Source organism: Haliotis rufescens, unplaced genomic scaffold, assembly GCF_023055435.1.
Source record: "Haliotis rufescens isolate VD_foot unplaced genomic scaffold, xgHalRufe1.0.p SCAF_118, whole genome shotgun sequence".
NCBI classification, from domain to species: Eukaryota; Metazoa; Mollusca; class Gastropoda; order Lepetellida; family Haliotidae; genus Haliotis; species Haliotis rufescens.
The window spans coordinates 613,442-638,472 of record NW_025963800.1 but is presented as its reverse complement, the minus strand read 5'-3'; the positions used below and the strand labels follow the sequence as shown (position 1 = coordinate 638,472).

At 41.9% G+C, this 25,031-nt stretch overlaps 1 protein-coding gene across 1 annotated transcript in view; it reads left to right on the top strand.

Annotated features, from left to right (window-relative positions):
- The window catches only part of LOC124124359, a 112,271-nt gene that overhangs the window by 1,449 nt on the left and 85,791 nt on the right, over positions 1 to 25,031 (top strand). The window contains exons 3-12 of the mRNA XM_048393214.1: positions 12,647 to 12,821; positions 13,591 to 13,719; positions 16,066 to 16,092; positions 19,127 to 19,302; positions 19,881 to 20,013; positions 22,028 to 22,252; positions 22,590 to 22,781; positions 22,974 to 23,138; positions 23,680 to 23,893; positions 24,588 to 24,779. Coding sequence (XP_048249171.1) covers positions 12,647 to 12,821; positions 13,591 to 13,719; positions 16,066 to 16,092; positions 19,127 to 19,302; positions 19,881 to 20,013; positions 22,028 to 22,252; positions 22,590 to 22,781; positions 22,974 to 23,138; positions 23,680 to 23,893; positions 24,588 to 24,779 — 1,628 coding nt within the window. The remainder of the gene's footprint in view (positions 1 to 12,646; positions 12,822 to 13,590; positions 13,720 to 16,065; positions 16,093 to 19,126; positions 19,303 to 19,880; positions 20,014 to 22,027; positions 22,253 to 22,589; positions 22,782 to 22,973; positions 23,139 to 23,679; positions 23,894 to 24,587; positions 24,780 to 25,031) is intronic.

Here is a 25,031-nt window from a genome sequence, read left to right as displayed (position 1 = left end):
GAGTTGCGTCCCTTTGGCATGCCAGAAACCTATGATTGTGGGTTCGTATCCCGGTTCGCCCCGATTATGTTTCTAGGTTTGTCAGCACCATACCCGTGCTCGTGGGTTTCACTGAAGTTGTAAACATCTGAGACCTGCATCACTTCGGGCTTTCCTCCCACATTAAGCTGACACGCCGTGATATAACTGGAATACATGTACTGTTAAAAGCAGCGTTAACCCCAACTCACTCACTCACTCACTCCTATATTTCTTGCTCAGATGGGAATATCAGTAGAAGGGAATTTACTATTTGACCATTATTTATCGATGTCAGACCCGAAACTTAAAAGGGCACTGATCTAACGCAATTTCCCGGACTGGTTGTTGCCTTTGTTATTGTTTTTTCCCCCGTGAGTACCCTGATGATACACAACGCAACTGAGTGTGACCAGAGACTGGGCTACCGTCTGCAAGGACAGTTAAATAAACTTGGAGGCTGGAGGCAATATTTGTTTTACGCATTTTTGCATAAACACTGATTGGTTAACTGTGATCTATAAAGATTTTGACAAAGGGCGCATGTTAATTCATTTCTTCAGCTTAAACAAACAGACTAAAAGAACGGCGGAGCTCATCGGATGTCGTCATTTGGAAATACCCCAGATGGTTATAGTTTAATACTAAAAAAAGTATCCATGCAGTGAAAGCATTTTCGGATTTCGGATTGCGTCGATAATACGATTACTACTCCCTTGTTGTCATCCACGTTTTCTCGTATAACCCTACACTTGTGTATTTGTCGTCATTCACTTGATGCTAAGTTAATGAATTTATTACAGGTACAATTAGTGGTAGCACCACTTAGATTACCTGACAAGGGCTCCTTTTTGCATTTATTGTGTCTGGGGTAATTATTCAATCTAAATCCAGGTTTGAAATGTGTGTTATGTAATATGCACGTGGCAGCCCAGCAAGAGATGAATGATCAGTTGATTTACTTTTTTTTGTAAATCAACGGATCGTTCCTAGTCATCAAAGGATTTACAGAAATTATGTTGATTGATTAATCACTGTTATCTTGCATAGTGGATATGTCAAAAGTGAGTGTTTACATGTGTAGGTTTACTAAAACAAAGGGAATACTATCATATCATGGCGTGAAGTGCCCAAGTAAAAACAACATACTTTGTTCAAAGGGTTAACTGATAATACGTTGATTAATTGATCATTGTTATCTATCACTCAATGGATTTTTTAGGAACCGTGGACGTTATGAAAATAGTTGTCACGTGGACTTTCTCAGCCGACCCTTGAGACTTGACACCTATGTGAAACACCTGAAACAATCCAAGTGATCAGTTGAGAAACGAACACGGGTTATAATATCCCGAAACGATATATATCTTTTAAAATATTTGATTGTTACAGAGGCACGTGACATCGAATAAGTTTCTTTGTACAGCTGCAGACGAGTGGGATATTGTTCCTTTGTGTGGATATTCACGGATACATTCCTCGAACAAGGAAGCTGCCTTAAATTTATACACATAAATTTTGTGGGTTGTAATTATGGTATTTGCATTTTGTTTTCCTTCATTTGAACCGATAATTCGTTCTTGTTTCTCTATGTCTTGGTTGGGAAATTCTTCAATGCGCGATAGACGTTGTTTTCACAGGTCTTTTCCTTTGTAAGCGTTGATATATTACCGTCAATTTGTAAATGTGATTCTCTCAGGCAATTTGTAAAATGTGTAAATATTTCAGTCATTTTGTCTAAAAAATCTGTCCAGATTGATTAAGACTATCAAAAGGGCCTACAAACATCACAACAGATTATTATGTAGGATTAGAAGCCAAACAACATAGAAATGTACTTTTCAACGTAACATTTTCAGTCTCTTGGTGATGACATTAAACATCAAAATGTTTGGAATTCGTTATCATAATAATAGAGATGGAAATGTTTTTCAGTCAATTTGTAAAATAACTGAATATTTAGACGTTTAATAAATATGTTACACATTTTGACAGTAAAATAATATACACACTATAAAAAAAAGCAATGCTCAGGTGAAATATTTACTTTATGTTGCAAGTCAAAATAGTGTAAACGAAAATCGCAAAATTACGAAGCAAGTGACTTATCAAAACTTTGTCACCATTACCGATGCTACCCACAAAGATACCTACATTTCCTTATTATCTCGAAAACTGTATTTCATTTTGTTGATCAATGTGACCATACGCCCTAATTACTACCGGTGTCCATAAAAGTGACTAATGCGCTTACGAATGGCGCAGCAGAGGTCGCGAACTAGTCTAGATTTCTGCTATACATCCGGGTACTCACTGAGAAAAAGCAATAACAAAGGCAACAACCAGTCCCGGGGAATTGCGTTAGATCAGTGCCCCTTTAAGTTCATTTTCTTGCCCAAATTCCATTGTTTCAAGTTTGCCAACCGAGCAGAAATTCTGACTCATGTAAAGAAAGAAAGAGATAAGCAAGCAGGGGAGCACACGTGGTCGTCATGGATATGCCTACTTCTTGCCTAGCTGTCCTACATTGACTTTTCACACAGATAATTTAACAAGCAAATTGTTTGAGTTTTTGAGAATCCACATGGTATTAATTGTTTGATAGGCATTACTTTGAAGTTGACTGATAACAAAGTAGACACAATTTTTGGATAACAACTTTTAATACTGTAAAGGTGACGTTTCGGTATAGATCCTTACACTGTTGTCAAGCAAGACTGAATGAGGACATACTTACATACTTACTTACTTTGAAGATTTAACGTGCGCTTTCTGACTGATGCGTATTTCGCACACGGGCCCGGCCAGGCCATTTAATGTGTTTCCGAAAGGGGCGAAAGTGGTGTGTGCAACCCAAGAGGGGGCTTTAGGTGTTGCTTATATAGAATTTGGGAATTTTGAGATTTGGAATAGATGCCGATGGGGTTGGGGAGTAGAACTAAGGGAGCTGGGTATGGTGGATGTTTGTTTGTTTATGTGATTTTGATTTGGTAGATTATAGTGTTTTTAGATGCGTTTTATTAGTTCCGTTTAGATTAGGGATACGCCTAAGGCCTTGAAGTTTTCTAGTTTATTTTGTGGGTTTAGTATTGCTTCTAGAGTGAGAGACTCTGAATGAGGAACATTGTACAGAATGTATATAGTAGGTGGAGGATTAACAGTAGAGGATGAACAGTAACAACAATTGCATACACGAGTGGGATAACATGAGTAAGTGATGACAACAGAAGGACAATACTGTCACAACACGATGGGCAGAGAACACATAGGTGGAAGCCAATAGCAACAAGAAGCCAATTAAACAGGATTAAAGTTTACATAGGTCTGGTGATTATTGCTTGATGAGTTCATAGTAGGTGGATGGGATGAAATAGCCTTGATCTCTCTTGATTGATGGCTTGTGGCAGTGAATGTGGACTGCTTCTGTAAGTTTGCTTTTAGTGAAGTAATGGAGGTTGTCGGAGAGGATTCGGACGTTTTCCAAGTTGATGTTGTGATTGGAGCAGTTGCTGATATGGTCCGAGATGGCTGATTTACCGCCTGAATTGATGGTGGAGGTTTTGTGCTCTTTGATTCTGTTGTTGATTGGGCGGGATGTTTCACCTATGTAAGATTGTCCACAGTTGCAGTAAATTTTGTAAACTACACCTTTCGGCTCTTTGGGTTTGATTGTGTTCCTGCTGTTGGCTCTTAGTAGGGTACTGAAGGCGGTGGACCTGGTGAAGTAGGTGTCAATATTGGCTTGCTGTTTGAGGAGGCAGCTCATGATGTAGGAGGCTCTTCCTTAAATGGAACCCATGAAGATCCGGGGTAGAATAGGTCTTCAGCAATTCATGCTTGCCGTAAAAGGTGACCATGCTTGTCGTAAGAGGCGACTAATGGGATCGGGTGGTCAGGCTCGCTGACTTGGTTGATACATGTCATCATATCCGAAAAGCGTGTATCAATGCTCGTGATGTCAATCACTGGATTGTCTGGTCCAGACTCAATTATTTACAGACCTCCGTCATGTAGCTGGAATATTGCTGAGTGCGTTGTTAAACAACAAACAAACAAATCCTATGAAAGGGAGGGCGATGCGGAACGGCGCTGATTCGGGTGCTGAGAGAGGTGGACCTGAGACAGGGATGTGGTGGTACAGGGATGTGGTGGTACAGGGTTAGGGTTAGGGTTTGCTCTATCTGTCTTTGTCCCAAGTTGTATGGAGGTTTGGAATCCAGTCAAAATAGGAGTGAACATGTCCTTAAGTTTTTTAGTCCAGCCAGAAGTTGACAGTTTCTGATAGCGTGAACAGATTCCTTCCTGAGTCAACACACTGAACTTGAATGTGGCATTGTTGGATATTGCACTTATACCATTTTTTTAATGAAGAAATAGTACAGTGATGTTTACATATATACTACGTATATATCGTAAGGGTCAGGTACCCACGTAGTAAATTTGGACTCAACCCAGCCCTGATTTGGAACTTATGATTTGAATGTAACTATTGTTGAGGTGAAAATTTACAACACCATTGTGTTGCAACTGAACGCAGCATCTAATCACAATGACATTTCACATTATGCATGAACAGCACGAGAAGCACATGCACACAGAAGCCAAAGTGCGTGCAGCTGAAGGAGAACTCACAATCACTAATGCACACGCTTAAAAGTTATGCACACGCTTAAAAATGCCTCCATGACAGTATCTCAATGAACAGACAAAATGGTTAATTGTGGGTTAATGATAAGAAGGGGAACACCAATGTCCCAAGTTTCCCTAATGTTTGGCAAATCAAAAAGTGTAATTTCTCGGCTGATGGACAGGTACCATCAAACAGGTGGGGTTGCAGTTAGACCTGGGTGTGGCAGGCCTAAAAGACCAGGCTGAAACGAGATCATCTCTTTACATTATTTGCACCTGGCAATAGATTCAAATCTACTCCTGAGAATAGAGAATTCTGTACAATGTCTTAGGTTTTGCCTCTGACTGACAGATGGCAGAAAAAGTTGGCGATGTAGTGGCGAGCAATATGCCAGGACAAGAATTCTTGACCATAATCGGTATGGGGGTGGTCACTTAGTGTTATGGTGCAGGTTGGTATCACACATGACTAGCAAACTGATTTGGTTATTGTGAATGAACATTGACTGGCCAGCGATATGTTGACAAGATTTTGCATCCTGCATCCCTATTCATGAGAATTATTGACGGAAATTGTGAACTGCAAGATGGCATTGCCAGACCACATCGTGCCCAGGTCATCACCGGCATTCAGAAGGCATTCGGAAATTGGACTGGCCCGCTCAGTCCCCCAGGCATGTCTCCATTAGAGACCCAGCATGTGTCAACATGGCCCAGCAGGGAGTACCTGTCAACATGTTCCAGCAGCGAGCAGCTGTAAACATGGCCCAGCAGGGAGAAGCTGTCAACATGGCCCAGCAGGGAGTAGCTGTCGACATGGCCCAGCAGGGAGTAGCTGTCAACATTGCCCAGGAGGGAGTAGCTGTCAACATGGCCCAGCAGGGAGTAGCTGTCAACATGGCCCAGCAGGGAGTAGCTGTCAACATGGCCCAGCAGGGAGTAGCTGTCAACATGGCCCAGCAGGGAGTAGCTGTCAACATGGCCCAGCAGGGAGAAGCTGTCAACATGGCCCAGCAGGGAGAAGCTGTCAACATGGCCCAGCAGGGAGTAGCTGTCAACATGGCCCAGCAGGGAGTAGCTGTCAACATGGCCCAGCAGGGAGTAGCTGTCAACATGGCCCAGCAGGGAGTAGCTGTCAACATGGCGAGGCAGGGAGAAGCTGTCACATGGCCCAGCAGGGAGTAGCTGTCAACATGGCGAGGCAGGGAGAAGCTGTCACATGGCCCAGCAGGGAGTAGCTGTCAACATGGCCCAGCAGGGAGTAGCTGTCAACATGGCGAGGCAGGGAGAAGCTGTCAACATGGCCCAGCAGGGAGTAGCTGTCAACATTGCCCAGCAGGGAGTTGCTGTCAACATGGCCCAGCAGAGAGTAGCAGTCAACATGGCCCAGCAGGGAGTAGCTGTCAACATGGCGAGGCAGGGAGAAGCTGTCAACATTGCCCAGCAGGGAGTAGCTGTCAACATGGCCCAGCAGGGAGTAGCTGTCAACATGGCCCAGCAGGGAGTAGCAGTCAACATGGCCCAGCAGGGAGTAGCAATCAACATGGCGAGACAGGGAGTAGCTGTCAACATGGCCCAGCAGGGAGTAGCTGTCAACATGGCCCAGCAGGGAGTAGCTGTCAACATGGTCCAGCAGGGAGTAGCTGTCAGCATGGCCCAGCAGGGAGTAGCTGTCAACATGGTCCAGCAGGGAGTAGCTGTTAACATGGTCCAGCAGGGAGTAGCTGTCAACATGGCCTAGCAGGGAGTAGCTGTCAACATGGTCCAGCAGGGAGTAGCTGTCACATGGCCCAGCAGGGAGTAGCTGTCAACATGTCCCAGCAGGGAGTAGCTGTCAACATGGCCCAGCAGGGAGTAGCTATCAACATGGCAAGACAGGGAGTAGCTGTCAACATGGCCCAGCAGGGAGTACCTGTCAACATGGCGAGGCAGGGAGTAGCTGTCAACAGTCTCATCACCAACATGCCATCAGACAGTTTCCTGGATGTGTCGCCCAAATTGATCATTTATCGTTATTACTCCTCACTATCATTTCATCAGTTCCCTTATTTCTTGCTGCTTGTATATATTGTTTATGTTATTTGAGCTCTAGTCACTCGGAACAACTATAAACGTTTCATATAGGGCAGCCAGACAGGTTGGGACAGAATCATAATCCTATGTCCTTTGTTCAGTTTGTGCACATTCTGCCAACGTAACGCTGTCATGGACTTGTTGTGTCAGCTGAACTAACACCCATGCTTCCTGGGTCTTGAGACCTGTGACCTGTGTGTGACATGAACCTGTGACTTGAGACCTCTGATGTGTGTGATTTGACATGTGACCTGTGACCTGTGTGATGTGACATGTGACCTGTGACCTGAGTGATATGACCTGTGACCTGTGTGATATGACATGTGACCTGTGTGATGTGACCTGTGACCTGTGACCTGAGTGATATGACCTGTGACCTGTGTGGCATAACATGTGACCTGTGTGATATGACATATGACCTGAGTGACATGACCTGTGACCTGTGTGATGTGACATGTGACCTGTGACCTGAGTGATATGACCTGTGACCTGTGTGATATGACATGTGACCTTTGATGTGTGTGATATGACATATGACCTGTGACCTGAGTGATGTGACATGTGACCTGTGTGATATGACATGTGACCTGTGACCTGTGTGATATGACATGTGACTTGTGACCTGTGTGATATGACATGTGACCTGTGACTTGAGACCTGTGATGTGTGATATGACATATGACCTGTGACCTGTGTGATATGACCTGTGACCTGTGTGATATGACATGTGCCCTGTGACTTGAGACCTGTGATCTGTGTGATATGACATATGACCTGTGACCTGAGTTATATGACAGATATACAGAGCTAGAATCGGAACCTTTTGTCATCCACCCGGGACCCGCCAAGTCAGCTACGTTGACAGGTACACGCCATACACATGTCATGATAACTCAGATATGCCGTATCGCATTATTATATGCACTTTGCTGCTGACTGCGCACCTTTCGTTGTCCCCATTACTGATCAGTGACGTCACCAACCCGAGTTGTGACCTAGTTTTGTCACCGAATCTTGCCTCACCTGCACGTGAAAAGTGTTTCCTTGGGGGTGACGCGATTCCCGTGGGAGTCATAACACAGCTCCTACTGTGCTCTAACGATATAGAGACAAATCCAGGCCAAATAACTCTCCAAGAAGTACAGGAGAAAATACTGGCAGAAAAAGGGAGCATGAAATTGGAGATACAAAACGTCAAAGCAGATTTAAGCACACAAATTTTAGAACTAAAGAACGACATCCACACTATCATTTTTAAATGTGAAAAATTGGAGGAATCTGTTACAGAATTACATCGTGATCTAAACACTATGAAACAGAACCATGATATAATGTATGATGACATTGATGCACTTTCAGGCAAGGTGGATACTGTGTTTGATCAGATGTCAAAAATTGATAACAAACTAGATAGACTTGAGTCCTATAGCAGACGTGATAATATCATCATCCACGGAATACCGGAAGCTGCAGGCGATGTCATGTCAATGGCATGTAAAGATACTGTGTTATCTGTCCTCAATGAACATGCTAAATTCAAAACGTGGCAACCATTGGACATAATACATGCGCACAGACTTGGCGTTAAATGTAAATGCAAATCGCCCTCGCCCAATGATTGCTAAGCTACATTCGTCTGACGACAAAGTTCGTACATTGAAAGCGAGACCCACATTCAAGGAAGGGGGACTCGGAATTTCTAGTGACTTAACGTCACATCAACGTCAACAGCCTCAGGCACTTAAGGGAACCAACACTTTCGGGTATTTCAAAGACGGTCGTTCGGTAACAAAACCCCGCACCATGGAAACAACATCAACAACGTTTAGCACTTCAAACACGACACGAGAAAGCCGATCTTTTCATAGAAGACCGGATGGAACAACAGTGTCACATGCTTCTATCAGCTAGGATATCGGCCGAGGCCCGGATAGTTTTTCACAAGATCCTAACACTATCAACACCGGTGTTCCGTTAAACGCTGATTGTCCAAGCAAAACATTCACCTTTCTAAGTTGGAATATTAATGGACTTCGAAACAAAATTGATGATGCTGATTTTATATCATACTTACAACAATTTAAAATAGCATGTCTTGTGGAAACTTTTGTCAAATGGAGTTTTGATAATAACTGGTTAGTTGGTTATGATATCTATTATAGTCCAGCAATAAAGTTATCTGACTACGGAAGGCTGTCAGGTGGTATTTGTGTATGTGTCCATCAATCCGTCAGTAAATTTTGTAAGCTAATTAAATCAGATGTAGATAATCTCCTGTGCTTGAACATATCAAAAGTGTTACTTACAATTGACAAGAACGTAAACTTGCTATGTACATACATACCACCAGCTGGTTCGCCGTATTATAACCATGTGGTCTCAAATTGTAGTTTTGATCATCTTGAAGAGTTTATGTTAGATAATCAGTCGCAGCTCAAAGATTCAATCAGTGTAGTCTGTGGAGATATGAATGCTCATACTCGTCAACAAAACAATCCTCTAGTCGATATACAAAACGATTTTGTTCATAGTAACTGTTCATTCCCAGAAGATGAAAACGTATGTGTTGGAGATCGGAAATCCCATGACACCGTTATTAATAAATTTGGTCAGATACTGCTAGATATGTTGTATACATTTCAGTTGTTCATTGTCAATGGGAGAGTGTATGGGGATACCCTTGGAGAATTTACCTATTGTGGAAACCAAGGTGCGAGCGTTAATGATTCTTTATATGTTCCCCCGATTTTTTCGATTATATTAAGATGTTGAATATTGGCGATCGTCTAGAATCTGATCATTTACCTTTGGAATTGACCTGTAAGTTCCCTCATATGAATCAAATACATACCAAATTAAAATATGAGGGTGTCACTAAGAAGAAACTAATATGGAATGACGAACTTTCGAACAACTTTCTAAGCAAACTACAATAAAGTATAACATATTTTAAACAGTTACTTCTAGATAAACTTGATAACAATATTGAGGGGGCAATTGATGACTTTGTTGAAATTATGCTAACTTCAGCAGCTTGTAAGAGAAAAGAATTATAACTGAACATGGATAAAACTAAAACTTTTAATACTGGATGTAGAATTGCAAGGCGTAACGCCCGCAAAGCGCTGCGAAGATTTAGAACAACCCGTACTAGTCTTGACAGAAAAAAATATTGCGAAAGTAGGAATAAATATAAAGGTTGCTGTCGGAAATACAAATTCGATATGCGTAGACATAGACAAGACAAACTGAAAAAGTCTATTAACAACCCTTCTGCGTTCTGGAAACAAGTACGATCTCTTAAGAATAGATCTTCTGCTACAGATGACATAACAAAGTCTCAGTAGCTTAGTCATTTTAAGAAGGTTTTTTCAAATGATGCAATATTCATTATGGCAACTGATGATAAGCAAAATTATTTTAGTGAATGCTACACGGATGTTGATGAAGTTCTGCTAGATTCATCCAATGTTGAAAACGAAATATTAGATGCGATAAATCACCTCAAGAAGGGAAAAGCATGATGATGTAGTTATCGAAATGTTGAAGTGTTCTAAGTTTGAAGTTATGCCTTTTCTTTGCAAATGTTTTAATAAGCTATTTGAAAATGGAGTTTTCCCAAGCAATTGGTCATGTTCTATAATAATCCCCCTGCATAAAAAAGGAGACAGGAGTGACCCAAATAACTATAGAGGTATTTCATTAATGAGCATTTTAGGAAAAGTATTTACTACAATATTAAACAATAGAATTTCGAAATGGGCGACCATGCGTGATAAGATTCCTGATTTTCAAGCTGGCTTTAGAAAAAGTTATTCGACCGTAGATCATGTATTTACACTTTATGCACTTATTCAAAAAACCTTGTCATGGCGTAAGCATAAACTGTATGTAGCATTTGTAGATTTTAAAAAGGCTTTTGATTCTGTCAATCGCTTTAAGCTATGGACATGTCTACAAAAAGCTGGTTTACGTGGGAAAATGTTTACTATTCTAAAATCAATGTATTCTAATGTGAGATCATGTGTTCGTTGTGGGGATAGTTTAACAGATTTCTTTGATTGTCCTTTGGGCCTAAGACAAGGCTGTATTTTGAGTCCGATCTTATTTTCATTTTTCATTAATGAATTATATTACGAAATAGCTGCCAGTGGTAAACATGGTATCCAAATGTTCCCAGATTGGATAGAAATATGAATGCTACTTTTTGCAGATGATGTCATTCTAGTGTCAGATACTGTTGTTGGTCTTCAAAGGCAATTAAATATTTTAAGTACATACACCAAAGAATGGAAATTATCAGTAAACTTGGAAAAAACTAAAATTGTGATCTTCAGAAAAGGTGGTCCAATAGCATCGAAAGAGAGATGGTCATTCCATGGTCAGTTAGTCAATATAGTAGATCACTACTCATATTTAGGAATCTGGTTCTCACACACAATGAATTGGAAAAAATGTGCCCTTGACTTGTCCTTGCGTGCAAAGAAAGCTTTAATAAGTGTAATGTCTATTTCTCATAAAGTGGGATCGATGTCACCTAATATCTTCTTTAAGCTTTTTGATACCCAGATACAACCAATTTTATTGTATGGTTCTGAAGTATGGGGATTTCAACGTTATGACTGTTTAGAGAAGGTTCATTTTTTAGCATGTAAAAAGTTTCTTTGTGTCGGATCTTCTACACCAAATTGCATGGTTTATGGTGAATGTGGTAGATACCCATTATATATTAATTCTCAGATCAGATGTTTAAAATACTGGTTTAAAATTCTTCATATGCATGAATAACGTCTTGCCAAATTAGCATATAACATGCTTCTACATTTAGATAACATGGGAAAGAATACTTGGACATCGCATATAAGAAATCTTTTATTTTCGCATGGTTTTGGTTTTATATGGCTATGTCAGTCAGTTGGAAATGTAAATATGTTTCTTAATGAATTTCAGAATCGGTCTATAAATATGTTCTACCAAGAATGGCACTCCACTTTAGAGGATAGTTCACGTTATGAATATTACAAAACTTTCAAGACTTTACTTCAACCAGAAATATATTTATCAGTACTCACTACGGAAAACTTACGAAAACAGTTAATTAAATATCGACTTGGTTTGCTAGACCGATTTGTAAATGAAGGAAGAAAACTGTCCATTGAAATAATGAAAAGAATTTGTCCATTGTGTAAGCTAGAGATAGAAAATGAAATTCATTTTGTGTTTGTCTGTCCAATTTACAATGATCTCCGAAAGAAATATATAAAAGATTATTTAATAGCAATTTCACTGATAAACGCCTTTGTAGTTATGCTGACGACAAAGAACGGATCAAATATATTAAATCTTTCTCTTTATATTAAGCATGCATTAGCCAAAAGAAATGAATTAATCAAACAACGTGTATATCCCAATGTGTAACAAATATAATTGTATCTACATGCATAACTCTTTCTTGTATATGGGCCGGTGGCCTTTTGTACAATAAACTTCTTTGACTTTGACTTTGACCTGTGACCTGTGTGATATGACATGTGACCTGTGACCTGTGACTTGAGACCTGTGACCTATGTGATATGACATGTGCCCTGTGACTTGAGACCTGTGACATGTGACCTGTGTGATATGACCTGTGACCTGTGACTTAAGACCTGTGATGTGTGTGACATAACATGTGACTTGAGACCTTTGACGTGTGACATGTCATGTTACCTGTGACTTGAGACCTGTGACATGTGTGATATGACATGTGACCTGTGACCTGTGTGATATGTCATGTGACCTGTGACTTGAGACAAGTGACATGTGTGACATGACCTGTAACTTGAGACCTGTGTCATGTGACATGCCATGTGACTTGTGACTTTAGACCTGTGACATGTGTGACTTGAGATGTGACCTGTGTGTGACATGTGACCTCTGTCTGCAGGGTCCACATCAATGGGCTACCTGGGATATACACCACTGAACATCAAAGCTTCAAGTTTGAGACAGGGGATGTGATTGGCTGTGGCATCAACGTGGAGACTGCCAAGTTCAGAACTGACAAAACGCTGAAGAGTCATCAGATATTAGATGTGTACTTCACCAAGAATGGAGTCAAGGTCAGCAACATGCTGTAGATTCAGGTCCAATGTCCTTTCACATCAAACTTCCTGGGGCATGTGTTGCCCTATGTTAATATACGCTATACTGTGTTGCCCTGTGTTAATATACGCTATACTGTGTTGCCCTGTGTTAATATACGCTATACTGTGTTGCCCTGTGTTAATATACGCTATACTGTGTTGCCCTGTGTTAATATACACTATACTGTGTTGCCCTGTGTTGATATACGCTATACTGTGTTGCCCTGTGTTAATATACGCTATACTGTGTTGCCCTGTGTACGCTATACTGTGTTGCCCTGTGTTAATATATGCTATACTGTGTTGCCCTGTGTACGCTATACTGTGTTGCTCTGTGTTAATATACGCTATACTGTGTTGCCCTGTGTACGCTATACTGTGTTGCCCTGTGTACGCTATACTGTGTTGCCCTGTGTTAATATACGCTATACTGTGTTGCCCTGTGTTAATATACGCTATACTGTGTTGCCCTGTGTTAATATACGCTATACTGTGTTGCCCTGTGTTAATATACGCTATACTGTTTTGCCCTGTGTTAATATATGCTATACTGTGTTGCCCTGTGTTAATATACGCTATACTGTGTTGCCCTGTGTTAATATGCGCTATACTGTGTTGCCCTGTGTTAATATACGCTATACTGTGTTGCCCTGTGTACACATGACCCATGTCCTTTCATATCAAACACTATGTTGCCATGTGTCTGCGTGTCTGTAAGTGATGGCTTGTCCTTCTTCTCCTTCAGGTCCACCAGACCCGGTTCAACTTCCTGGGGGATACTTTATTTCCATGTGTCTCTTTATCCCATGTTGAATGTAAAGTTCGACTCATCAGCTTCTACCCTGGCTGCTTCCCCCCTGGAGAAAAGACTCATGTAAGTCACACGACTTTCCTTATTTTCTGTCAATATGGAGTAGACCCCTGGAGATCTGGAATAAATAGGTCTGAAAGTAAAAGGCGACTATGCTTGTTATAAGAGGCTACTTAAGGGATCGGGCGGTCAGGCTTGCTGACTTGGTTGATGCATGTCATCCTATCCCAATTGCGTGGATTGATACTCTTGATATCAATCACTGGATTGTCTCGTCCACACTTGATTATTTACAGACCGCCATCATATAGCTGGAATATTGCTGAGTGTGGCGTTAAACAGCAAACAAACAATATGGAGTAGATCCATGTGAGTAACTGGACCTCCATGGTTCCCTGTCAATACGGAGTAGACCCCTGGAGATCTGGAATAAATAGGTCTGAAAGTAAAAGGCGACTATGCTTGTTATAAGAGGCTACTTAAGGGATCGGGCGGTCAGGCTTGCTGACTTGGTTGATGCATGTCATCCTATCCCAATTGCGTGGATTGATACTCTTGATATCAATCACTGGATTGTCTCGTCCACACTTGATTATTTACAGACCGCCATCATATAGCTGGAATATTGCTGAGTGTGGCGTTAAACAGCAAACAAACAATATGGAGTAGATCCATGTGAGTAACTGGACCTCCATGGTTCCCTGTCAATACGGAGTAGACTTAAGTGAGTAGCTGGAGTAGATCCAAGTGAGTAGCCGGAGTAGATCCAAGTGAGTAGCTGGAGTAGATCCCTGTGAGTATGAGTAGCCGGAGTAGATCCATGTGAGTAGCTGGAGTAGATCCATGTGAGTAGCCGGAGTAGATCCCTGTGAGTATGAGTAGCTAGAGTAGATCCTTGTGAGTATGAGTAGCCGGAGTAGATCCATGTGAGTAGCCGGAGTAGATCCCTGTGAGTATGAGTAGCCGGAGTAGATCCATGTGAGTAGCCGGAGTAGATCCCTGTGAGTATGAGTAGCCGGAGTAGATCCATGTGAGTAGCTGGAGTAGATCCATGTGAGTAGCCGGAGTAGATCCATGTGAGTATGAGTAGCTGGAGTAGATCCATGTGAGTATGAGTAGCTGGAGTAGATCCTTGTGAGTATGAGTAGCCGGAGTAGATCCATGTGAGTATGAGTAGCCGGAGTAGATCCTTGTGAGTATGAGTAGCCGGAGTAGATCCTTGTGAGTATGAGTAGCTGGAGTAGATCCTTGTGAGTATGAGTAGCCGGAGTAGATCCATGTGAAAAGCTGGAGTAGATCCATGTGAGTAGCTGGAGTAGATCCATGTGAGTAGCTGGAGTAGATCCCTTTGAGTATGAGTAGCCGGAGTAGATCCATGTGAATAGCTGGAGTAGATCCATGTGAGTAGCTGGAGTAGATCCATGTGAGTAGCTGGAGTAGATCCCTGTGAGTATGAGTAGCCGGAGTAGATCCATGTGAATAGCCGGAGTAGATCCATATGACTAGTCAGAGTAGATCCATATGACTAGTCAGAGTAGATCCATGTGAATAGCTGGAGTAGATCCATGTGAGTAGCCGGAGTAGATCAATATGACTAGACAGAGTAGATCCATGTGAGTATGAGTAGCCGGAGTAGATCCATGTGAATAGCTGGAGTAGATCCATGTGAATAGCTGGAGTAGATCCATGTGAATAGCCGGAGTAGATCCATATGACTAGTCAGAGTAGATCCATATGACTAGTCACAGTAGATCCATATGACTAGTCAGAGTAGATCCATATGACTAGTCAGAGTAGATCCATGTGAATAGCTGGAGTAGATCCATGTGAGTAGCCGGAGTAGATCAATATGACTAGTCAGAGTAGATCCATGTGAGTATGAGTAGCTGGAGTAGATCCATGTGAGTAGCTGGAGTAGATCCATGTGAATAGCTGGAGTAGATCCATGTGAATAGCCGGAGTAGATCCATATGACTAGTCAGAGTAGATCCATATGACTAGTCACAGTAGATCCATATGACTAGTCACAGTAGATCCATATGACTAGTCACAGTAGATCCATATGACTAGTCACAGTAGATCCATATGACTAGTCAGAGTAGATCCATATGACTAGTCAGAGTAGATCCATATGACTAGTCACAGTAGATCCATATGACTAGTCAGAGTAGATCCATATGACTAGCCAGAGTAGATCCATGTGAGTTGAAGGACCTGCGTGGCTCCCTGCCATACGGAGTACTCATGCCCAAAATGTTTCCAGTGCGTTTATCTAAATGGAATCAAGTCTTGCTTATTTAATGTTTATTATATATTTAAATGTGTATAGAGCCTATTGATATAGAGACATCTCATCTGTCTCAGACAAAAGTAAGCTCAATGACCTAAGGTTTTATATTTTTCTTACAGGATGAATCGACACAGGTTAAAAAAAAGGTAGGTACAGGTTCCATCTCAGTACTCTTTCTTGTTTTACCTCAATTGTTTATTCAGAAGTAGCTATATATAGGCCATGGGTCCAGGTTATGCAAGAAGTGGGGGCATAGGTGGCCCAGGCAAGTTTGGTGCCAGAACCCTGCATCACTTGGGGTTTTCCTCCCATATTAAGCTAACACACCCTGACAACTGGAATATTATTTAAAGCGGTGTTCACCAAACTCACTCACACTACACATCAAGGAGTCAGAGTGACAATACATATTATAAAGAAGACTTTATCTCTTACATATGTGGGGCTCTGAGCATGAGATAGGAACACTTGACCTAAAGACATTAAAATGATATTTGTTTCAACATAATCTCCTTCGTCATTGAGAAAAGTTTGCCAAAGATATTAAGTATTCACCTGATGAAGGAACAAGAAACAGCTCTGAAACGTGACAAAGAATAAAAGAAGTTGCTGTCCATAAAAAGTGACATGTATTCACCTTTTAGATACCCCCTGACGCATGTGTGTGTGTGTGTGTGTGTGTGTGTCTGTGTCTGTGTCTCTCTCTGTGTCTGTGTGTGTGTGTGTGTGTCTGTGTCTCTGTGTGTGTGTGTGTGTGTGTGTGTGTGTGTGTGTGTGTGTGTCTGTGTCTGTGTCTGTGTGTCTGTGTCTGTGTGTCTGTGTCTGTGTCTGTGTGTGTGTGTGTGTGTGTGTGTGTGTGGCTGCTTGTACTAGTCTGGACTGATGCCGATACATGTTTATAGTGCTAGCTCACTTAGATACCATGCCACAGTTTAACATGAATACCTGACTCAGACACAGTATACTGACTCCCGAGCCAACCAGTCCTTGTTTTAGCCCCTTAATGCCGAGCGACAGACAGGGTAACAACAAGTACCATCTTTTAACCTCTTTTGGTATGACGCGGCCAGGTATTGAATCCTGAACCTTTCGCTCTCCGGGCGGACACTCTACTACTAGACCACAGAGGCGGTCCCATAGTATTAAATGAATCTTAAAGAAATTCCTTCAGCTTTTCTTGTTGATGTTAATCTGCTGTTTATCACAACCTATCATGTATATATACCTCTCATTACTTGGCTGCAGTCACTCTAGCTTGATAACAGTGTAGGAATCTATATCAAAACATTGCGAAATGTAATAACCCAGACGTCTTATACAAGTTGTATGTTTTATTTTTTACTCACCAATTTCTAGAATGCCAATCAAATACTCTCTTTTCTAGCTTCTCCCATCTACCTGCCAGATTCTATTCATAATTTATACCACATCTAAACTAAACACATCCTCCCGAGGCAAGAGAGTTAACCGACTTTAAAAGTCCAGTTTCCACACTTGCCGAGCTAGACTGTATTTCTGGGCTCGATCGTAGCGCCACCAGTGGCTAATACGAGTTATGTCCCTTCTATGCCTCTCCTAAGGACCAATCAGGTTCCACCTCTCCTATTAGTTGCATTTGCTTCAAACAAAATGGCGGCGCATAGACAAGACGATAATCAAGATCTATATTGTGATAAAATGAGAAAACTGCGGTACCAGAAGCACATGCAGATCGTGACCTGAGTTGCGGATCGCCTGCATTGTGCTTACTGAGTTAAACCTAAATAAAGCTTTACTCAATATTTACCACGAAAAGATAAAGAAAATATCTGTTGACAATGAGTTGGCAAATGCTTGGCAAATCCTGCAATCGACTGAAATCTGCATGACAGTTTACGAACCGGATTGTGATTTCATTGCGCGATTTTGATTGGACTATGCACAATCGGTAGTCCAGCCAAAATGTAACTCCATAATACCAGCCTTGTTAGCAAGCGTGGAAACTAGACTATTATAGTCAGTAAACTCACTTGCCTCAGGAAGATAAACTAAACAGGGCACGTTTAGGTTGACTATGCAGATACATGGTTCAACACCAAAAATAGCTTTCATGATGTTGTTATAAAATGCTCCATGAGTGAATAAGAAAGGGATGGAGGGAGGTTTTGAGCATTTAGCATCACTTTAATACTATAAACCTTGAAATCAACACCAGCGTGAATTAAATCCGAAAAATGCGAGTGGTCTTTGTTCGCATTAAGGAAACTTCGCATGTATGTCTCCAAAATGACTATTAACAATAAGACGGCCTCACTGCACACTTTGGGTAGCGGAAATACCAACTTGAATATTTACACAAACACAGTTTATTGATCAGCAGTTGTAACAAGTACATAACAATGTCATTTAAAGAATATGAATTACACAATAGGCATCCGGTGAGTTATCACTGCTGAGGTCAAGAGTTCTACCCACTCGTGTCAAACTAGCTATCATTGACCAGTCTAATCAGTGAACTGTTGTTGGTTCAATTATTCTATTGCCTTTGAACTTCCTTAATGCCAGTCAACAGAGTAAACATATAAACTGTGCTTTTTTAAGGTTAAAGGATATGTACTCGGGGTGGGGTTGGGTGGGGGGAGTCACATTTTTGGCTAGTGGTCAGCTGTCATATTAATTTGGAGACTATTAATTTAAAGATTTACAGTAATTAACATCAATTATATCAAATGACATGCATGTTGCTTGGATACCAAATTGGGATATTGTCATCATCATCATCATCATCACCATCATCATCATCATCATCATCATCATCAGAAAACAGTCTTCTACTTGTGTCACAGCGTATGTTGTGTCAGCTACACTATGAATACAGCAATCACATCACATGCAAGTTGCTCTCATCAGGATTTGTGAAAGAACAGATCCCCAGCACTCTGTTGCTTGTCATGAGAGGCCACTTAACTGAATCTGGTGATCAGTTTTGGTGACCCCGGACTATTATTAGTGGAGCTTTTTCATAAAAAAATTGCACTTTGTGATGAAAGCATGACACTTGGCACAATTGTAGGTAATGGCATTCCAAATATTTTCAGATATGGGGCCACCCCAAAAAATCCAATAAGGCCGCCAAATGCAATATGGCTCAGTGAGGTGTGAATACAATGACTACTGTAATAGATCTGTATGAACCCACAGGTGGAGGAAGAGAAGACAGACAATATGTCTGAAGGATGTCAGTTCGTGGTGGTATCTGTTGGCACGGGGGCTGCAGACGAGAAGGACAAAATAAAACAGATCAAAAGCCAGCTCGACCTTGACAAAGACTTGACCTTGATGTCCGACTTGAAGGTTGAACTACAGAAGCTTGAAAGGTGAGAACAAATAACCTAATAACAACATTCATGTCAAATATTTGACTCACATTTTTATCTAGTTGCAACATTCATGTCAACTATTTGACTCACATGTTTACCTAGTAACAACATTCATGTCAACTATTTGACTCACATGTTTACCTAGTAACAACATTCATGTCAACTATTTGACACACATGTTTATTACTAATAGCCTAAGTTCTTATCTGTGAATAGAGCCTACATCATCAACAACAGGGTCTTAAGGGGCAAGAGAATTGAAAAAAAAATATTGCGATTTTGTTGCGAACATCAATTTTCCTAGATACATTTCGTCAGCTTCCAAAAGAGAAATATTCATAGTATTCGTAGAAAGAATTTAATAGTCCAAGTCAATGTGCTGAAATAACACTCTCATTTATCGGCTTCCCCCAAAAAACTATTATGGGGCGTGGCCTAAAGCGACTGGCACAGAGGTTTTCATTGGCTGATATGTTTTTCGTGTTCATCTATCTTGTGGTTCTCAGCTGCTATACAAGGGTATGGTTAGGGGTATAGAGTATTATAGAGTATTACATATTAATCTCCTGCTCCAGGAAGCTGGCCTCCCTGGACTTCCAGGGCCAGAACTACTACAGTCGTCTGTGCTGGAACATGGAGTGTCTGCAGAGAATCTGTCAACACAAGGACAGAATCCACTTCATGTCTGTCAATGTCAAGTCAGGAGAGGTAAGAGTCGGCAAAAAATCTCACAAGGTCAAGGTAGGAGAGGTAGGTGTTGGTAGAGAATCTCTCAAGGTCAAGTCAGGAGAGGTAAGTGTCGGTAGAGAATCTCTCATGGTCAAGTCAGGAGAGGTAGGTGTCGGTAGATAATCTCTCAAGGTCAAGTATGGAATGAGTGAGTTGGGCTAAACGCCGCTTTTAACAGTATTCCAGTTAAATCATGGCATGCCTGCTTAATGTGGGAGGAAAGCCGGAAGTGATGCAGGTCTCAGACCTTTACCACTTTGGTGAATCTCACGAGAAGGGTGCTGACAAACCTAGAAACATAATTGGGGTGAACTGGGATTCGAACCCACAATCTTAGGTTTCTCGCGGCGCCTGTCAAGTATGGACAAGTAAATAAGGATAAGATATATGGATGTATAACTTCTTCATTACAATAAGGAGCGACGTTTCGGTGTAGGTTCTAACACCTTTATCAAGCAAGTGATGTACAGAGTATGGTTGACAAGTATATATCAGGTAGGAGGCAGTATTTATACAGTTGAGTATGTAGTTACACTGGAGTGGAGAAGCCACTATGTGATATAAGGTAAACGTTTTGACAGGTGAAGTCAGAAGGATAAACAAAAGGATTATGACTGATTGGGGTCTTTGATGAGTTGATGGCTCACAGGGGGTATGTTATAGCCTTGATTGGTGGTTGGAATCTTTTGATGTTGATGGCTTCTTGTAGTTTTCTGATTGAAGTCTTTGAGGTTGGTGGTGAGGGCTTTGACTTTGTCCCACTGGATGCTGTGGCTTTGCTTGTCACGGATATGGTCTTACTTATAGTCAACTTTAGAGACTGTTCTTTAATTCGGATTTGCAGGGGCATTGATGTTTTGCCAACGTAAGCTTGTCCACATTTACACAGAATGTAGTACACTGTTCCTGAGGGTAGTTGTTGTTGGCTGGTTGGTGGTTTTCCTGAGGCTTTAATGGTGTTCTGAGTGGTATGACTTCTCAATGTTGGCCTGTTTCTTTAAGAGTCTCTGGATTTTGTGGCTAACATTTCTAAAAGCTTCTTTCTTTATATTTCCAGGGCTATGACCAGCTGGTGGAGAAGCTATAGCATTGCACTTTGTATGGTGTAGATAATATGTTTCCATTCTGTGTCCAGGGCTATGACCAGCTGGTGAAGAAGCTACAGCATTGCACTTTGTATGGTGTAGATAATATGTTTCCATTCTGTGTCCAGGGCTATGACTAGCTGGTGAAGAAGCTATAGCATTGCACTTTGTATGGTGTAGATAATATGTTTCCATTCTGTGTCCAGGGCTATGACCAGCTGGTGAAGAAGCTATAGCATTGCACTTTGTATGGTGAAGATAATATGTTTCCATTCTGTGTCCAGGGCTATGACCAGCTGGTGAAGAAGCTATAGCATTGCACTTTGTATGGTGTAGATAATATGTTTCCATTCTGTGTCCAGGGCTATGACCAGCTGGTGAAGAAGCTATAGCATTGCACTTTGTATGGTGTAGATAATATGTTTCCATTCTGTGTCCAGGGCTATGACCAGCTGGTGAAGAAGCTATAGCATTGCACTTTGTATGGTGTAGATAATATGTTTCCATTCTGTGTCCAGGGCTATGACCAGCTGGTGAAGAAGCTATAGCATTGCACTTTGTATGGTGTAGATAATATGTTTCCATTCTGTGTCCAGGGCTATGACCAGCTGGTGAAGAAGCTATAGCATTGCACTTTGTATGGTGTAGATAATATGTTTCCATTCTGTGTCCAGGGCTATGACCAGCTGGTGAAGAAGCTATAGCATTGCACTTTGTATGGTGTAGATAATATGTTTCCATTCTGTGTCCAGGGCTATGACCAGCTGGTGAAGAAGCTATAGCATTGCACTTTGTATGGTGTAGATAATATGTTTCCATTCTGTGTCCAGGGCTATGACCAGCTGGTGAAGAAGCTATAGCATTGCACTTTGTATGGTGTAGATAATATGTTTCCATTCTGTGTCCAGGGCTATGACCAGCTGGTGGAGAAGCTGATCGACCTCCATGAGAGTCACTGGAACCACTACCCCTTGCAATACGACGTCCACACATTTGTCCAGAAGGGCCTGGATACCATCACTGCCAAAGTGACGTCTTGCAGTATATTGTGCAAATCTGAAGAGATGGGCAAGAAGGCCTTGGGTGGCAGTCATGAGGTCTACATTGCAGCAGTGAAGCTGTTACACGCAATGGTGAGTTCAAGGTGTTACAAGCAATGGTGAGTTCAAGGTGTTACAAGCAATGGTGAGTTCAAGTTGTTACAAGTAATGGTGAGTTCAAGGTGTTACATGCAATTGTGAGTTCAAGGTGTTACAAGCAATGGTAAGTTCAAGGTGTTACAAGCAATGGTGAGTTCAAGTTGTTACAAGCAGTGGTGAGTTCAAGTTGTTACAAGCAATGGTGAGTTCAAGTTGTTACAAGCAATAGTGTGTTCAATTTGGCAAATGCACTCATGAGTATGTATGCCTATCAAACAATCATCTTGAACACAACGAAGTCCCAATTTCACCTCACCTCTTCTTTTTCCAGGGTAGAGTTGTATATTTCAAGTATGATGCCGATATCTATGCCATCGACATGGGTTACCTTGAGATGCTGTTTGACAAGATCCTGACTGACAAGGAAGGCAAACCTGACCAGAACGTAACTACAACAGGGGAGGGAACTCTCTTCTGGGCTGCCGATGCATTCAACAAAAAGAAGAATTTCAAGAATGAACAGGTATTAAGCAGCAGCTCAAGAAGATATGCCTTTAAGTTGTTCTTCCACCGATTTTTGTGACCACTAATGTCCACTAATAATTTTCACAACAATATTGTTCTCTACTGATTTTGTTGACAACACTTTTCTTTAGTGATACAGCAATGTCCCACTGTGTTGTGGCTGTGTTCCTACTGAGTCCTATTCATGCAGGTCCAGGTGGTGAGGCACCTTCTGATACAGATGGGGGTTCTGAGACTCCCGTTCCCCAGGACACGCAAGCCTGATCCTGCCAATGCAAAAGCCAAACAGCAGTCTGTCACTCAACCCTACTACAACACACCGATTCAGCATCTTGTCAACCCTAATGTCAGAATGGTAAGTGGGTCACTCCCTCCATGTCACGGCACGCCAATTCAGCATCTTGTCAACCCTAATGTCAGAATGGTAGGTGGGTCACTCCCTCCATGTCAGAGCACGCCGATTCAGCATCTTGTCAACCCTAATGTCAGAATGGTAAGTGGGTCACTCCCTCCATGTCACAGCACGCCAATTCAGCAGCTTGTCAACCCTAATGTCAGAATGGTAGGTGGGTCACTCCCTCCATGTCACAGCACGCCGATTCAGCATCTTGTCAACCCTAATGTCAGAATGGTAAGTGGGTCACTCCCTCCATGTCACGGCACGCCGGTTCAGCAGCTTGTCAACCCTAATGTCAGAATGGTAAGTGGGTCACTCCCTCCATGTCACGGCACGCCGGTTCAGCAGCTTGTCATATTGGATATCAGCAACAACTTTAATTGTTCTTGTCCTCTTGTCCTTCATACTCTTTAATTGTTCCTGTCCTCTAGTCCTACATATACAGTGACTGGTCAAGTCCTATTGTCCTCCATGTGTTCCTAACATTCCTGTTCTCTAGTCTGACTACTGGGCCAAGGGCAAGAGACCTGCAGACAGTGTGTTGATGTGGAGGACGTACAAGTTTAAGGTGGGGATGCCGACCGGACTCCTGACTGCGTTGGTGACGCTGTGCTCGCAGTTCTCCCGACTCCAACTGATGATGAAAGAAGGAGGAGTTTTCCAGAGTGGAGCTGTTCAGACAACCATCGTGAAGCACACCGTGGAGAAGGCCGGTTAGTAGCATCCTACCCTGTCAGGGGGAACTGAGATGGAGAATTCATGTGTTTACCCTAAGTTGATGTTAAATATTTGTATATATGCCCATATTTCTTTACCTTGTTCCAGTGGATACTCTGACCATAGAGTCCAAGTATTTGTGTATATGCCCATATTTCCTTACCTTGTTCCAGTTGATGCTCTGACCATAGAGTCCAAGTGTTTGTGTATATGCCCATCTTTCCTTACCTTGTTCCAGTTGATGCTCTGACCATAGAGTCCAAGTGTTTGTGTATATGCCCATCTTCCTTACCTTGTTCCAGTGGATGCTCTGACCATAGAGTCCAAGTATTTGTGTATATGCCCATCTTTCCTTACCTTGTTCCAGTGGATGCTCTGACCATAGAGTCCAAGTATTTGTGTATATGCCCATATTTCTGTACCTTGTTCCAGTGGATGCTCAGACCATAGAGTCCAAGTATTTGTGTATATGCCCATCTTTCCTTACCTTGTTCCAGTGGATGCTCTGACCATAGAGTCCAAGTGTTTGTGTATATGCCCATATTTCTGTACCTTGTTCCAGTGGATGCTCTGACCATAGAGTCCAAGTATTTGTGTATATGCCCATCTTTCTTTACCATGTTCCAGTGGATGCTCTGACCAGAGTCCAAGTATTTGTGTATATGCCCATCTTTCCTTACCTTGTTCCAGTTGATGCTCTGACCATAGAGTGCAAGTGTTTCGTGCCAGACTCTGATGTTGGCCCAATCAATGATGACACCCGCTACCATGTTGAAGAATACACCTGGAACGTGTTCTGTATCCTAGCAGACGTCATCGACAGCCATCTTGACAGCTGTGGGCTGCTTCCAATCATCCAAGAAGAAGTTCCCAAGTGGTTTGGTAAGTTGACAAGACATTTATGGAATGTTGTACTCTTAACATTTAGGTGTATGCTTCAAATATCATGATGCAGTTACATTCAGGGGATCTGCATTGTGTGTAGCCACAGGGGCATATCCGGTACATGGTGACCACAGGGGCATATCCGGTACATGGTGACCACAGGGGCATATCCGGTACATGGTAACCACAGGGGCATATCCGGTACATGGTGACCACAGGGGCATATCCGGTACATGGTGACCACAGGGG